General features: G+C 49.0%; 1 protein-coding gene across 1 annotated transcript; it reads left to right on the top strand.

The window, feature by feature from the left end:
- Positions 1–104: 104 nt before the first annotated feature.
- Rsph9 (radial spoke head component 9) lies at positions 105–17,559 on the top strand. The gene is made up of 5 exons (XM_041655911.1): positions 105–378; positions 7,377–7,542; positions 10,884–11,013; positions 12,439–12,585; positions 17,335–17,559. The coding sequence occupies exons 1-5, from the start codon at positions 152–154 to the stop codon at positions 17,493–17,495; spliced, it is 831 nt and encodes a 276-aa protein (XP_041511845.1). The 5' UTR covers positions 105–151; the 3' UTR covers positions 17,496–17,559.
- Positions 17,560–17,778: the final 219 nt, after the last annotated feature.

Here is a 17,778-nt window from a genome sequence, read left to right as displayed (position 1 = left end):
GTTCCCGGGCTCCAGGAAAGGGCGGGTTTGGAGAGATGGGCGGTCCTGTGGGTGGGATTTTGTTTCCTGCTAGGCTGAGGGGCGGGGCTCAGGGTCTCCATGGAGACAGGGTTTAGCGGTCCGACTAGCTTGGAGGAGAACCGCCGGCCTGATGGATGCAGACAGTCTCTTGTTGTCGCTGGAGTTGGCGTCTGGCAGTGGGCAGGGGCTCAGCCCGGACCGTCGAGCCTCCCTGCTAACGTCCCTTATGCTGGTTAAGCGCGATTACCGCTTTGCTCGGGTCCTTTTCTGGGGCCGAATCCTCGGCCTTGTTGCGGATTACTATATCGCACAGGGACTGAGTGAGGACCAGCTCGCACCTCGCAAGACTCTCTACAGGTGAGGCGACCCTGTGGCAGACGAGGCTGCAGAATACCGTAGGGTGGTGGGTGCTGCTGCGGCTGGGGGAGATGGGTGGGCAGGACTTGCCCTAGAATCACTAAGAAGCAGCCTGTGGGCGGGGCCAGAGGAGGGAAATGGACAGTTCTGAAGAGCTTGGGAACTGAGATGTCATGACCGTGAGAATTTTGTGAATCCTCCTGGGGTTGGAAAGTGGCTGGGGGCGGGCGGTGTTCAGGGGTTGTCAGCCTGGAGGAACAAGAGAACCTGGTGCAGGGGGATTCATAGTAGAGAGAGGGCTAAACAGAGCAGGGGCAAAGAGAGAGTTCCTGGAGAAGGCAACCTGGTGTAGAATTCAGGTTACAACAGATTCAACGCAATGCCCATCAAAATCCCAGCAAAATTCTTCAAAGACCTCGAAAGAACGGTACTCAACCTCATATGAAAAAGCAAAAAACCCAGGATAGCCAAAACAATCCTGTACAATAAAAGAACTTCTGGAGGCATCACAATCCCTGACTTCAAACTCTACTACAGAGCTACAGTACTGAAAACAGCCTGGTATTGGCATAAGAACAGACAGGAGGACCAATGGAACCAAATAGAAGACCCAGATATCAATCCACACATCTTCGAACACCTGATCTTTGACAAGGAAGCAAAAAAATATCAAATGGAAAAAAAAGCATATTTAACAAGTGGTGCTGGCATAACTGGATATCAACATGTAGAAGTATGAAAATAGATCCATATCTATCACCATGCACAAAACTCAAGTCCAAATGGATCAAAAACCTCAACATAAAGCCAGCCACACTGAACCTTATAGAAGAGAAAGTGGGAAATACACTTGAACACACTGGCACAGGGAACGACTTCCTAAATATAACCCCAGTGGCACAGACACTGAGAGGAACAATTAATAAATGGGACCTCCTGACACTGAAAAACTTCTGTAAAGCAAAGGACACGGTCAACAAGACAAAATGACAGCCTACAGAATGGGAAAAGATCTTCACTAACTCCATATCAGACAGGGTCTGATCTCCAAAATATACAAAGAACTCAAGAAATTGGACACCAAAAGAACACATAATCCAATAAAAAAAATGGAGTACAGACCTAAACAGAGAACTCTAAACAAAGGAATCTAAAATGGCTAAAAGACACTTAAGGAAATGTTCAACATCCTTAGTCATCAGAGAAATGCAAATCAAAACAACTCTGAGATTCCATCTTACACCTGTAAGAATGGCCAAGATCAAAAACACTGATGACAGCCGGGCGGTGGTGGCGCACGCCTTTAATCCCAGCACTCGGGAGGCAGAGGCAGGCGGATCTCTGTGAGTTCGAGACCAGCCTGGTCTACAGAGCTAGTTCCAGGACAGGCTCCAAAGCCACAGAGAAACCCTGTCTCGAAGAAAAAAAAAAAAAACACTGATGACAACTTATGCTGGAGAGATTGTGGGGGAAAGGGAACACTTCTGCATTGCTGGTGGGAATGCAAGATGGAGCAACCCCTTTGGATGTCAGTGTGACGATTTCTCAGAAGTTAGGAACAACCTTCCTCAAGACCCAGTAATACCAGTTTGGGGTATATATCCAAAGGATGGTCAATCGTGCCACAAGGACATGTGCTCAAGCTATGTTCATAGCAGCTCTGTTTGTCATAGCCAGAACCTGGAAACAACCTAAAAGCCCCTTGACTGAAGAATGGATGAGGAGAATGTGGTACATTTACACAACGGAGTACTACACAGCAGAAAAAAAAATAACGACAGCTTGAATTTTGCAGGAAAATGGAGCTAGAAAAGATCATTTTGAGTGAGGTAACCCAGACACAGAAAGACAATTATCACATGTACTCACTCATTTTTTTTTAACATAAAGCAAAGAAAGCCAGCCTACAAACCACAATCCCAGAGAACCTAGACAACAATGAGGACACTAAGAGATTTACATAGATCTAATCTACATGGGAAGTAGAAAGTATAAAAAGACAAGATCTCCTGAGTAAATTGGGAGCATGGGGACTTTTGGGGGAGGGTTTAAGGAAGAGGGGAAAGGCAAAGAAGGGAGCAGAGAAAAAAGTAGAGCTCAATAAATATCTATAAAGAATGAAAAAAAAGAATTCAGGTTACAGCTGTGGACTTGGAGAAGTCAGACACTCTGGGAGTTGTGCTAGAGCTATTTGGAAGCCTCCCACGGGGATGTGGACTCTGCAGCGGGAAGTGGGGTGCTCTTGGAGGCAGAAGACTTGTGCAATGGGGAAAGATCTGGGGGAAATTTTACAATGTACGGCTACCATAGAGAACCATTCCAGTCTTTTTCTGAATTCCCCAGGACAATGGAGAGAGATCCTACCACTTTATACAACACTCGAGCTGCAGGTATCTGGGGACTTCATTTACTTACCCATTCCTCAAACCAGCACTGAAGGAGATTGAGAGGTTCAAGGTGAGCCTCTGATATATAGATAGGGAGTTTGAAGGCAGTCTGGGCTACATCAGACCCTGTGTTGGGGATAGAGATGGCTCAGTACTTTAGAGCACTGATTACTCTTCTGGACCCTTGGGGGTCAATCCCCAGCCCCCACATGGTAGTTTAGAACCATCTATAACTCCAGTCCCAGGGGTCCCAACACCGTCTTCTGGCCTCTGAGGATACTGCACACATGAGGTGCATATACAGATATGTAGGCAAATCACTCGTACACACAAAATAATTTAAAAAAATTTAAAGACCCTGTCTCAAAAAAAAAAAGCTAGAATTAAGTGTAGTTAAAGAGATAACCAAGAGTCCTGGGCTCCCAGAGAACAGCTAAGTAAACTTGATCAGGGAGCACCTGCCCTGGCTTCTGAAAGACAAGCACGCCCACAGCGGCCAACAGTTTATTCCTCTAAACCCTCCTGCATGAGAGGAGGCTTTGAGGGACTGGGGAGAGACAGGACGTGACCTTGGCAGAGGCAGCATGGTTGGACAAGTCAAGGGCTGGAACCCTGTCCATAGGTCACCAGGGGACACCAAAAGCAAGAAGAGCCTGCTCAGATCTAAGTGGGCAGTGGTCTGGGAGTGGTGGGGAGGTGAGTATTAGGGGTCTTTGCAGTGCCCAGAGGTGAGGGTTGGTTGAAACCATTAAAGAAGGAGACTGTGACAGGTTGGAGGAAGATGTAGAGTTCGCTGTTGGTCCATTCAATTGATGCAGCTAAGTGTCGGCCCTGTTATTATTGAGACTTCAGACGTCAGGATTAGGCCTGTAACCCTAGCACTCAGGAAACTGAGGCAGAAGAAGTTCAAGGCCAGCCTGGGCTACAGTGGGAGACTCTACCTCAAATAACAAAACCACCCACAAGCAAACAAAACAAAGCTAACAAAAGGCAATGGGAGAGCAGTGATTGGTATGAGGTGCCCGGGAGCAACGCATGGTAAGGCAGGCATAGACGTGCAGACCGGGACCCACGGTTGGGCTAGAGATGCTGAGACTGGGACTCATTTGGTTGAGCTACTCCTGCTATGTGCTGTGTACTGATTCAGGCACCAGGAATTCAGTCTGCCTGGAAAAGGTAACACAAACTCTCGGTGGGCCTTCTGTTACCATGTGTATATGTATTTGGAACCACATAATGGTCAGACGAAACACCCACATCTATAACAGGCCGGGTGGTGCCAGGTACAGAAGGAGACAGGAAATGATGTATAGCTCCACCTGTCCTGGAGCTTGCGGTCACGCAGGCTGACCATGAACTCAGAGGTCTGCCTGCCTCTGCCTCCAGGACGCTGGGATTAAAGGTGTGCGCCACCGCAGCCTGACCGGGAGCAGAAATCACAGTGCAGTGAGGAAGAAAACATCCCACCCCACCCCACCCGGGCCATACACACACAGACACATGTGTGTGTCTTATGTGTTCTAGGGCCTTAAACTCACACAACATAGTCCAAGGTTTATGGCCCAACACACCTCTCAGCCAATGCAATAATCCAAATCAGACCAAATTAAGCCAAATTAGAAAGAAAGACCGCAAAAAACACAGAGAGAGAAAAAGAAGACCAAGAAGACCACACGTTCATTCTCTGTGGGGCAGTTTAAAAACACTGTGGGAGTGGTCTTGAGCTTCTCTGGGGAGGGGTCACCATTTGGCAGGCTTTCTCAGAGGTGGAGTCTGGACTGTGGCAACTCCCAGGGGAGAGGGCTTGGGGTGGAAAGTTCCACCCAAACATTTCAGACTCTTGGGACTTCAGCGGCTGGGGTGAAGCTTCCAACCAAACACAACGATGACCTTGAACTTTAGATTCTCCTTTTTTCTGCTTCCCAAATGCTTGGGATTACAAGTATGTTGTAGAAACAATGGAACAAGCCAAGCAAACAACAACAACAACAAAACACTTTTTTGTTTGTTTGTTTTGTTGTTAGGGAGTGGAAACAAACTCATAATTGTACAAAATTCAACCTCAAGAGACTCATCTGGAATTTCACAGTCCAGATGTCTTCAATGTCGGCACACAGCAGGGACTGGGACAGGTTCCACTTGCTGTGTGATGACTTCACCGCAGGGTTCAGTAGAAAGCGTGTTTTGCTCTGAACGTGTCCCTGGCTAGTGACGTGTGATTTAATTCCTCATCCAATCCTGAGCAGTGGTTGTAAGCAGGAGTTCCAGGCTGTGTCTCTAAACTGTGGTGTTGGCCAGTTTAGGGGCATTTAATGTATTTTAGATTTATGAACATTTTAAACTTACTGTGCTGGGTAGTTGGTTTTTTTTCTTTCTTGTTATTGTTAGTGGTGGTCGTTTGTTTGTTTCCAGACAGGGTTTCTCTATGTAACAGTTCTGGCTGTCCTGGAACTTGATTTGTAGACCAGGCTGGCCTCAGACACACAGAGATCTGCCTGCCTCTGCCTCCTGAGTGCTGGCATAGTTTTATGTCAATTTAACACAAACTGGAGTCATCTGAGAAGAGGAAACCTCAATTAAGAAAGTGCCTCTAGCTGGATGGTTTGGCCCACGCCTTTAATCCCAGCAGAGGTAGGTGGATCTCCGCGAGTTCGAGGCAAGCTTGGTCTACGAGAGCTAGTTCTAGAATGGCTTCAAAGCTACAGAGAAACTCTGTCTTGAAAAACCAAAAAAAGAAAAAAAAATGCCTCTAGGCAAGCCTGTAGGGCATTTTCTTAATTAGTGATTGATGGGTGGGGGCAGATCCTTGTGGGTGGCTACCATCCCTTGGTTGGTGGCCCTGCGTTCTGAAGAGATGGCTCAGCCATTAAGAACACTTTCTATTCTTCCAGTTTTCCTGGGTTCAATTCCCAGCAACCACATGGTGGCTCATAACCATCTCTAGTAGCATCTGATGTCCTCTTCTGGCATAAAGGTGTACATGTAGATAGAGCAATCCCATAAAATAAAGCAAGCTGAGCAGAACAAGCCGTGATGAGCAGCGCCCTCCACAGCCTCCAAGGTCTCCATGGCCTCCATGGCCTCTGCATCAACTCCTGCATCCAGGCTCCTGCCCTGTTTGAGATCCTTCCTGACTTCCTTCAAGGATAAACAGTGAACACAGAGTGATATGGAAATGCAAGACAACCCTTTTCCTTCCAGGCTGCTTTCCCCATGGAGTTTATCACAGCAATAGTGACCCTGACTAGAACACTGACCATGGCTCATTGTAAATCATTCGATAGGGTCGTGTACGTAGGTCAGAGTGGCCTCAGACTTATGACCTTGAATTTTATTTTGCCTCCACTGCCTCTAAGTGCTGGGATAACAGGAATGTGCATCTGTACCTAGCCATGGAGCTTCTGTGACTTTGAAAAGCTTAAAGTTAGGAACTGGAGAGATGGATCAACAATTAAGAGCACTGACTGCTCTTCCAGAGGACTTAGTTACTCCAATCTGAGGGGATCCAGTGCAGCCTTCTGGCCTCTGTGGGTACCTGGCATGCATGCGATACATAGACATACAGGCTAAAAACTAAACAAAAAAATATAAAAAGAGGAGAAAAAATTATTAAGTAAGAAATAATTTGGGGGCTGGAGAAATGGCTCAGAGGTTAAGAGCATTGCCTGTTCTTCCAAAGGTCCTGAGTTCAATTCCCAGCAACCACATGGTGGCTCACAACCATCTGTAATGAGGTCTGGTGCCCTCTTCTGGCCTGCAGGCATACACACAGACAGAATATTGTATACATAATAAATAAATATTTAAAAAAAGAAATAATTTAAACTCTTTATGGTTCTATTTGAAAAATAAGCAAATCAAGATTATGCTAGTGGAGGGTCAAGCCTTTCTGCTAGTGACCATAGGTTTTGCTGCTAAGAAGGTGATCTAACTCTGAAGCTGGGTGCAAACTTGGAACTTGGTCCTTCCCTATATTACTCTGTATGAGCAACTCTCAATTTATTAGACAAAACACTGGCCCTCAAACCAGCACATTTATGTATCAACAAGATACATAAATGTTGTATATAAGCATTGGCTAGGTGAGGTGACACACACACCCTGCTATAGGTTGTGAGGGCTGAAGAGGGCACTAGGATCTCCTGGAACTGGAGTTACAATTTCAAGCCACCATTTAGGTGCTGGGGACCAACTTGGGTCCTCTGGAAGAGCTGCCATATCTTCAGCCCCCAAAATAAAATATTTTAAAACAAGTGAAAAAATACATAAATATAAATGTACAAGCTAGGTGGTAGTGGCGCATGCCTTTAATCCCAACACTTGGGAGGCAGAGGCAGGAAGATCTCTGTGAGTTTGAGGCCAGCCTGGTCTACAAGAGCTAGTGCCAGGACAGGCTCCAAAAACGTCAGAGAAACCCTGTCTCGAAAATCAAAAACAAACAAACAAACAAACAAACAAGTGCATCAAGTGTAAGGGTGGACTGTACCACAAACACTGAAAGGTCCAGGTTGGAGGTGTTCCCAAAGCTTTTGGCTGTCTGACCCTGTGAGAAGGGAAAGTGGGGGGAGCAAGGAGAAGTGGAGCCCAGGGTGATGAGGATGTCCTTGGCAGCCTGAACTGCACAGAGTGGAGCCTCTTGCCCCCTGCCACAGAGGAGATGGCGACGCAGACGGCGGTGGTGAGTGGCCGCTTCATGGGTGATCCCTCACACGAGTATGAGCACACCGAGCTCCAGAAGGTGACCGAGGCGGAGAAGGTCTTTGATGAAGAAGTGGTGGTAAGTGCAGGGGTGCGAGGGTGCGGGAGGGGTTTGAGCAGATGCCCATTAGGGTTGAGGGTCAACATGATGGGAGAAGGTGTGAGCACCACGGGCAAAGCCCTAGCACTCCCAGCCTCACACGCCAAACCCAACTGAATCGACCAAGAGCAGGGTTCCAGGGCCTGGGAGATGCTCAGTGGCTACAGCGCTGGCTGCTCTTCCAGGGGATCTGGGTTCCGGTCCCAGCATCCATACGGAAGCTCACAACTGGATCTCCAGTTCCAAGGGGTGCAATGCCTTCTTCTGACCTCTGTGGGCACAAGGTTCATAAGTGGTACCTGGACATGCATGCAGGCAAAACCCTCAAACATATAAAAAAGCTAACAGGATTCCAGCCCGGTAGAAACAAGAGCTGTCTCGTCACCATCGTCACTCCTGCCCAGATGTGCACTGAGTCCCTGGGGAAGCCGGGGTTCTGCTGCACCCTGATGCATCCTGATGGTGAGGAGGACGCTGGACTAGTGGCTGAGACTTGAGGGGCAGGGCGAAGAGAGAGGGTAGGCAGCTGTGGTAAAGCTGGCTCCACACGGGGCCGGGGAGAGTGGCCCGTGCGGTATCTTGAGGGCCAGGACTGTGTATGTGTGCAGATAGTGTTGCTGTTGTCATTTATTTATTTATTTAATTTTAGTTTTTCGAGACAGGGTTTCTCTGTAGCTTTGGAGCCTGTCCTGGCACTAGCTCTTGTAGACCAGGCTGGCCTCGAACTCACAGAGATCTGTTGCTGTTGTTATTATTCTGTCTTTTTGAGACATGGTTTCTCTGCGTACCCTTGGCTGTCCTAGAACTCGCTCAATAGACCATACCTGCCTCTGCCTCCCGAGTGCTGGGCTTAAAGGTGAGTGTCACCATTGCTTGGCTTATTATTATTGTTTTACAATGCTGGGGATCGAAAATGGGTCTTATTTATTCTGGGAGACCACTCTGCTGTTGAAGTTCATTTGTTTATTTCGTATGTGGGGTTGGGCTATCCTTCTCCATGTAAGTTCTAAGTCTGAACTTCGATCATTGGGCTTCGATCAGTGCATTACCCGCAGAGCCATCTGACCAGCCCTTTGGGACTAACCTTAATTTTACTAGATAATACACCACATGCTTCCTGAGTCATAGGCACTAAAAGGAATGTAATAAAGTTTCCTTTGTTCCCTGCCTGCTGGACTGGGAAACCATCTTTCTAGGGGACATTATGTAACTATTTAGCGTGTGTGTGTCCCTGTCTACTCCAGATCCTTCTAATGGCATCAATAGCCTCACTGCCCTCCAGGAGCTCAAAGGGTACAATCCACGGCCCAGCATCCCAAACCTGCATCTTCCCATGATCCTCGGGGGTCTGGCTCCTTTATGAAGAGTGAGGTGCTATTTCCAGACACCAGTGGCGAGGAAACCCCTGGCCTCTATGCGTTTTCCTTAATAAACAAAATTAAAAGATGTGGGACTGGAGAGTTGGCTCAGTTGTTAAAAGCAGCTGTTGCTCTTGCAGATGACGTGGCTCTTTTCTAAGTACCCATATGGTGACTCAGAGCCACTATAGCTCGAATTCCAGGAGACCTGACACGACAGCCTCTTCTGACTTCTGCGGGTACCGGAGACACACATGGTGCACAGACATGCATGCAGGCAAACACCCACATGTGCAAAGTAATAAAACAATCCATTTTCAAACAGAACGGCTGTGAGGTATGTCCACAGGCTGGGTATTGCTCTTCTCCGTGTCTCCTAGAGACCTACCTATATCAGCACCCAACCAGCCGCCCTGCTTTTTGTGCCAGTGTGTGAATGTACCTGTGTTCAAACAGAGTCTGATTAGTGGAAAGTAGCTTCCAGGTTTCAGCTCTGACAAGCACGCCGTGCCAAGTGGCCTTGGACTGACGTCATTTCCAGTCATTTCCAAAGTGTGCACTTTATCTAAAGGGCCAGTTCCTAGAAATGCCACTGGGCCAACAAGTAGGGAGCTCATGTTCAGCTAAACAAAACCTGGATTCAAAACCCAGCCTTGCATTTGAACTTGGGTGACGCCATTTGTCTGTGTTAGCGACAGCCACATCTCCCACCTGATAAACGCACTCTTCTGAGCCTGTATAGCCGGGTTGACTACATTGCTCCTGCAGGCTTGTTGGAGTCTCCAAGGTGGCATTCACAGCCCCAGGGCTGGGGACATGCTGCCTGTTGGTTTCTGCTTTTCTCGGTCAGCCAGGCAACAGGTGGCTTTGTGGGTTCAGATGCCTCTGTCCATAGGCTGCTGTATTGAGCACGGCTTGCTCCCTTTTCTTACTGCTGCCCTGATGTGAACCACAAAGGAATATCATCTGTATAAGGTGTGGTGACCTTATGGGGAAATACTTGGTGATGTTGAGTGTAGAGAAGGACACTACGTAAACTGTGATCCCAATTTTACTTTAAATATATTCATAATTTACTTTTTCATAAAAATTCATAAAAACAGAAGGAAGCATATCAGTATGCTAGTGGGTGGGAGGTAGAATAATGAGTGGCTTGAATCCCCTTTAATACGCTTTTCTATATTATCCGAATAATGTACATGATTTTTCCATATATATGATTTTTATATATTTGTTATTAGTGTGTCTGTCTCTCTGTGTGTTTGTCTGTGTTTGTGTCTCTGTGTGTGCGTGTATTCGGGCAAGTACGAGCCATGGTGTAAGTATGGAGGTCAGGACAACTTAGGGGAGTCAGCTCTTCCTCTGCACTTTAAAAAAAGAAAATGTATTTATTTGATGTGTATGAATGCTTTGCTTTACTTTAGGGTCTGTGTACCTTGTGACTGGAGTCACAGATGGTTGTGAGCTGCATTGTGGGTGCTGGGAACTGAACTCAGATCTTTCAGAAGAGCACCCAGTGCTCTTAACCTCTGAACCATCTCTCCAGCCCCTTCCACTATTTTTTAGACAAGGTCTCTACTGTTGCGGAGTTGTTTATGGTAGACCAGCTGTCCCTTGAGCTTCTGGGCAGTTCTGTCTTTCCCTTCTGTCTCTCCACAGGAGTGTTGGGATTACAGATGTGTGCCACTGTACCCAGTGTCCAGCTTTTTACATGTGCTCCCAATCAGATAATCAGGCTTGCCGGCGCCTCACTGAGCCACCTGTACACACGTGCGCACACATGCATGCGCGGGAGTTGTGGTGGTGGGGGGTGTGGAGAGGGGAAGACAAATGCTTACTCAGCACAACTCAGGTCTCAGGCCCTGCTGGTGAGGAGAAGAATTAGCCATGCCGATCTCTGTCCTTCACCTGAGGTGAGCAGGCACAGTGTCCTGGCAGGATGTTCCTCTCCTGTCGCCTCAGGTCCAAATCAAGGAAGAGACCCGCCTGGTGTCAATCATTGACCAGATTGACAAAGCTGTGGCCATCATTCCCCGAGGGGCCCTCTTCAAGACTCCTTTCGGGGTCACCCACGTCAACCGGACTTTTGAAGGTGAGTTCCTGCAGATCCTCTCAGAGCAGGAGGTACTGAGGTTCTGGTGGACATGTCTGGGAAACCAGGGTATCTGGAGAAGCGTGGCTATGTGCTTCCTGGCCTGCTGCCGCTGTTAGCGTCCTGATTTCATTCAGCTGCTGTGAACAGTGTCCTGACAGAAAGTAGCAAAATGGAGGAGAGAGTACAGTCCATCTGAGCAGGAGCTTGAGACAGCTGGTCACTTCACAGTTGAGAGCAGAGAGAAATGAGCTCACTCAGGCACACCTGCTTGCTTGCTTGTACTCAGCCAGCTTTCTGTATTCGCAGATAGTTCAGGTCTCCCTGCCTAGGGAATGGTACTGCCCACAATGGGCTGAGTCTTTCTACCTCAATTAACAATGAATATAATCCCCCACAGACATGCCCACTGGCCAACTTGCTCTAGATCAGTGATTCTCAATCTTCCCAAAACTGTGACTCTTTAATATAGTTCCTCATGTTGTGGTGACCCCCACACCATAAAATTATTTCTGTTGCTACTGCATAACTGTGATTTTGCTACTGTTATGAATTGTAATGTAAACATCTGATTTGCAACCCTGTGAAAGAATCATTTGGTCTACAGAGGGGTCGAGACCCACAGGTTGAGAACCACTGCTCTAGCTGATTCTTCATTAAGACTTCCAGGTTGGGCACGGTGGCTCATGCTTTTAATCCTAGTACTCTGAAGGCAGAGACACAGACAATTTCTACATTTTTTTCTAGGAATAGAGAATAAAACATGTATTCTTTCTTAGTGACTACATACTTTGGCTTAGAGTACACAAAAACAGAAAATAAGAGGAACTCTTTGTGAGTTCAAGACCAGCCAGAGCTATATAATGAGACTCTGTCTCAAATATATATATTAATTAAAAGAACCAAACTCGCTGGGTGTTGGTGGCACACACCTTTAATTCCAGCACTCGGGAGGCAGAGGCAGGTGGATCTCTGTGAGTTCGAGGCCAGCCTGGTCTACAAGAGCTAGTTCAAGGAGAGGCTCCATAGCTACAGAGAAACCTTGTCTCAAAAAAAAAAAAACCAAACTCTTTTTCTAGGTGATTCTAAGTTGTGTCAACTTGACAGTTAAAACCAAGCAGTTGCAGCTGAAATGGGTAATCAGTCACGGGACCCTGAGGGCAGGAGTGTGTATGGTGACCTAGGATTCCCCGGGTCAGAGTTGCCTGCTTCTTGCCACTGTCCCTGTCCCTCCTTGCTCCTTTTTCTGGGGTGGGGGTGTGGATGGAGGTCAGGGTCAAGCATGGGCAGAGGGAATGAGTTCCTTTTCAGTCTTGGATTCTTTGGTGGACAGAGGGATCCTGTGCAGTCATCTCCACGGTGGCAATGCCAGGACCAAGGATCCCTGGGCTTTGGGTTAACTGCTCTCCTGCCCCCCTCCTCCAGGCCTGCCCTTGTCTGAGATCAAGAAGCTCAGTGCCTACTTCCACTTCAGGGAGGCTGTTGACCTGAAGAACAAGACCTTGCTCGAGAAGGCAGACTTGGACCCCTCTCTGGATTTCATGGACTCCCTGGAGTATGACATCCCCAAAGGTAACAGGCTTTATCTTCAGGACGCAGGATTGGTCTTCAGGTCAGAGCAGTAGGCCAAACATCTACCTTCCTCCTTCTTCCAAGGCTGGAAACTGAGCAACTGGGCAGTCATGGGTGGCTCACTGTGACTCTTGAGGGTGGGCTTCCCCAGAGTCTGGTCTGAGGCAATCCACTTCTATTGTGTGTGTGTGGGGGGGGAGGCAGCAAGTGAAAGTATTTGAGCAGATTTTTGGGACAGGGTTTCTCTGTAGCTTTGGAGCCTATCCTGGCACTAACTCTTGTAGACCAGGCTGGGCTCAAACTTACAGAGACCCACCTGCCTCTGCCTCCCAAGTGCGGGGATTAAAGGCGTGCACCACCATGCCCAGCCAGATAGTTTTTGTTTCGTGCAAGGAGCACAATTGTCTGCTATCACTGTGTTTCCTAGAGTATAATATAAAACCAGCTGGATGGTGCAGACCTGTAACCTCGGACACAGACACCTGTGCTTCACCACACAACCCTATCTCAAATATATCTGTATTTATATATCTATATCCATATATATATATATATCTCCATTCATATATGTTCAACATTAGCTACAGTTACCATGTTTTATAATAGACTTTTTAAATTTATTTCTCCTATCTGCTACCATTCTACTTCCTGTGTCCTTTGATGACATAACCCCATACTTCCTTTTATCCAACCCACCTCCGGCAATAGCCTTTCTTCTTCTCCTCTTTTTCTTTGAGGCAAGGTGTCATTATGTAGCAGGAGCAGAAGTTTAACGTCCTCCTTGACTACACAGTGAATTTCGGCCAGCCAGAGCTACATGAAACCCTGATTTTATTTTTATTCTTTGAGACAGTTTCTTTGTGTAGTCCTGGCTGTCCTGGGACTCACTCTATAGACCAGGCTGCCCTCAAACTCCACAGATCCACCCGCCTCTGCCTCCTAAGGCATGCGCCACCCCACTTAGTCAAAAGCCACAATTAAAAAAATATTTCTGAGCCGGGCGGTGGTGGCGCACGCCTTTAATCCCAGCACTCGGGAGGCAGAGGCAGGCGGATCTCTGTGAGTTCGAGACCAGCCTGGTCTACAAGAGCTAGTTCCAGGATAGGCTCCAAAACCACAGAGAAACCCTGTCTCGAAAAGCCAAAAAAAAAAATATATATATATATATTTCTGGTGGTAAAAAAATGGTGGAAGAAGCTGCGGAGGCTTGAAGGCAGGACTGTGCACACCTCTTATGCACATCATAAGGCAATGTGCACAGGAGGACAGAGAACCCTCAGGGCCAGTGCAGTGCCAGGGGCTGGATGACGGTCCCGAGCAGCTGGATTCTGCCACATGGGGGCACCAGAGCCAAGTCACCGTGAGTAGTGGATAGGTGGCTTCTGTGACCAAAGGGGACGTGAATAGGGCCAGAATGGATCTCACTTATCAGACACAACTCTGGTTTCCTTCTAGACTCTCTCTAGCTGAGTGAGCTGCTGCTGAGTGGCTCTCCTGACTGACAGATGGCAGTGGTGACGTGCTGGGCTACAGAGTGGGGACAGGAACCCTTGAAGGAGTCCCCTGGGACACGATGCCTGGCTAAAGGGGTGGGGTTTGTGGCTCCTTAGCTCTTTCTGCTTAGGAAGGAGTATTGTTTTCTGAGTCTAAAGCAAGCATTCAGGATGGCCCGTGTCACCTCTGAACAGGTATGGTTGAAAGTGGGCCTTATCCTGGGGCCTCTTCTCTGAGCCCACAGAGATAGGCCCAGAGCTCATGGCTTTTCTCTGGACCAGTCTTGGTGAAAGAGAAGGGGGAGTGATGTTGTCTGAGGCCAATATCTTTTCAATGAGCTGCCATGTAATAATACCCTGGGATGGGCAGTTTTGTAGAGCTGGATCCCTGGCAGGCACAGGGCACTGGCTAAGACTTCTTTGGCCTTGGGCTTGCACCAGGAAGACCGCAGAGCCGTGGGTCAGTAGTCAGATTCCTCAGTGGTGTTCAGTATTCCTTAAGCTTTCGCTATCAGCGGAGCACGGAGCAGCTGCTGTGTGCCAAGCCCTTTTGGTGCCCTTGGAATGAGAAAGACAACTCTCCTGTGTCAGGAAGGTTAGAGGAAAGCAATCGAGGCAGCAGGTGGCAGGGCTGGGGGTGCAGAGCTGGCGGGAAGGGGTCCCAATAGCGAGCACTCATTGGCAATGCCCAGTTTGAACAGCAGAGGGCAGCAAGAGCCCTGTAGCCTGGAAATTGGCCTTAGATGCCATCATAGATGGTGATTACGGTGGGGCAACGTGGTATTAGCCTTATGGGTGAGCGAGCAGATGGCTCTTCCTGTCCAGGTCTTTTGTAAGCTTGGCTAACCAAGGACCCTGCTACCCAATGCTTATTTATATTGGTGGCTGACACCAGGGGCATCTTTTTCCTATGTCCCCAGCCTCTAGGAGGGCTGACTACCTTGTGGTAAGGGGGATGTGGCTTTTCCCATCAGAAACCCCTAGTCATTTTTTTTTTTTAAATTTCATTGCGTGTGTATCTGTGTACCACATGCATGCCTGGTGTCTGTGGAGGCTAGAAGAGGATACTGGACTCCCTGGCACTGGAGTTACAGACAGTTGTGAAGCCTCGTGTACTTGAACTCAACCCAGGTCCTCCTAAAGAGTAACCATGCTCTTAAGCATTGAGCCAACTATCCAGTCCTCCCTGGTCACTTCTTAGTGTGATGAAATCTAAGGGTTGAGGCTTAAGCCAACTGCTGCCCCTGACAGGAACCTGGCTCTTACACGCCCTTATGTCTGCCTTCCTTCCCAGGTGGCAGGAGGATGTAAGAATCAGCCTACCTTAGCTTAGGGCTCCACCCTGGAACCTGGACACCAGGACTCCCTGCTGAGCCGGGGCTGATCCTTTCCCCAGCCCCAGAGCACAGGTGTTTGGAGAGCCACCGGAAGCCTGGAAGCCAGGTCGGAGGAGGTCTGGGAGACCTGGGTCTGTGAATTGCCCCACTAGGCTACTTCCTACCTTCAAAGGCAGCTGTAGCTGGCTGGGCCTAGTTTTCCCATGTTTGCACTTGAGACTGTGGTGAAGGTGACAGCCAAGGCCTGGCTTCTCAGATACAAGCTACGTGTCTGCTGACATGCATGGAGGAGGAGAGAGTGTGTATTCTGGGTGATGAGCAGCCAGCAAGGATGAGAGGACGCGAGCATGACAGGAATGCAAGGGAAGGCGGGAGCTGGCCCCTGGCATGCTGCAACTCGGCTAGCACCCTTTGGCCTGATTGGCCCTGTCCTCCTTGGTTTCTGTGTTTAACTTCCTCACAGTTTTCCCCGTTACTGGGCCTGGGCCACTCATCCCAACTTCTGTTCCCCATCTACTGGAAACAAGAGGTGATCAGGCATGCTGGTGTGAGGGGCCCTGCCACCATGTTGTTGGCTGAACCGATGGGTATCTGGCTGCAGTGAGGATGGGGGTAGACCCTAGGCTGTTTTCTCCAGGCTAGTACTCGGGCAAGGGAAGTTAACAAGTCAGTCTCCTTTGGTGGGCAGAGCAATCGCAGTCTGGGCTTGCTTATCTCAAGGAGTCTGTGAAGCTGTGGACTCCAAGGTCTCTGTGGATGCGCTGGGCCCTGGTGCAGTGACTAAGGCTAGAGAACAGTATATTCCTGGGTTTGTTGGCAATGACCAGACACAAGACCTGAAACACTTTGTTCTGTCACACTCCATCCTCATCTCCCCCAAAACAATGTTCTCTGGAGACTTGTGACCAAGAATGCCACCAAGGTTCTCAGGTTCCCAGAGAACAGCTGTTGGTCAGGTGCCGCTCCAGCCAGGGCCTGTCATACATGATGTTCTGAGTCTTTCTTGATGATGGGGCAATGACAAACCCATGGTGTAACCACCACCTCATCGTCCCATGCATGGCTGAGTCAGGTCCAGGGGCAGCAGACCTCCATGCTTCCAGAAAGCTCTGGTTTTGACCAGGGCAGACAGCTAGCTATGCAGGGACCAGCTTTTCGGATGCAGGGTGGCCCCCAGAGGGTGGGGATTGAATTGTGAGGCTGTTGGGTGTGGAGTGACCAGGGTGGGCCATGGTTGGAGGTAGACTGCGGGAAGCTCAAGTGGTGGGAGCCAGCAACAGGGCTGAGCTGGCAACTGATGAAGGCCCCAGAACAGCCCTCAGAGCAGAACTGGTTGGTCCTGCACCAAAACCTTCAAAAGTATTTGCCTTCCTGGCAGGGCCCTGAGCAGGGCTGTGGCTGGTTTGGGGGTGAGGCCTCGGTGCGCAGGGGAATAGAAGCTCCAGATCTGCATCCAGAGGCGATTTTCCCAGGCTCCTTCCTCCCACACAGTGGATCCCTCCCTTGGAGCTGGATCAGGCCCTTCCCGGCCAAGTCCTTCTGGCTACACAGTTTGGCCTGGTCTAAGCTGCTGTGTCTGGAGTAGCACAGGGCCGACTCAGCAACCGATGTCCCATCACACCAAGCATAGCTCCACCTACCAGCAGTTAGGAAAACCTCTGAGGTGGGAGCGGGGACAACTTCAGCTTGAGTCCCTGGTTGTCCCGTCCATCTCAGAACAGAGGTTCAAGGTCACGGTGATTTACTCTAGTGCAAGGGGAAGGAGCCACTCTGTCTGCCGATCCCCTAAGCCCTAAATTGGCATTTCACGTCTTCATTATCTTCCCTGTGTGTCATAATGAGCAGCAGCAGCCAGGAGCACAGCAGCTTTTACAGTGGCACCTCAGCCCCAGGCCTCCACTCCCCTCTGTCCCCTCCAGGGTCTTGGAGTATCCAGATGGAGAGGGGCAACGCGCTGGTGGTGCTGCGCAGCCTGCTCTGGCCGGGCCTCACCTTCTACCACGCTCCCCGCACCAAGAACTATGGCTACATTTACGTGGGCACGGGTGAGAAGAACATGGACTTACCCTTCATGCTATAGGAGGGGCAGTCTGGGTATTTATGTGCAGTCTAAACATTATTTCCATAAAGTCTGACACATTAGGCCTCTTTGTTGTCATGGTTTTGGTCATTTTGTTCCCCATCCAGAGACTTGGGTCTGAAAGGCCTGCTGAGCAGAGAGGAGGAGTGCACTCCCAAGGAGACACCATGTAGAGACAGGAGCAGCCGCGGATGGGATGGTCAGGTGTCTGCTGAGGTTCCTCGACTCTACTGAAAGCTACTTGTGGTTAGGTCCCCACTAGAGTGTGATGCCTATTGGCAGA

Source organism: Microtus oregoni, unplaced genomic scaffold (assembly GCF_018167655.1).
Source record: "Microtus oregoni isolate MIOR12 unplaced genomic scaffold, Mior012 000007F_ref0000211, whole genome shotgun sequence".
NCBI lineage: Eukaryota > Metazoa > Chordata > Mammalia > Rodentia > Cricetidae > Microtus > Microtus oregoni.
The sequence above is the reverse complement of the archived record's forward strand: the minus strand, read 5'-3'. Positions and strand labels throughout refer to the sequence as shown.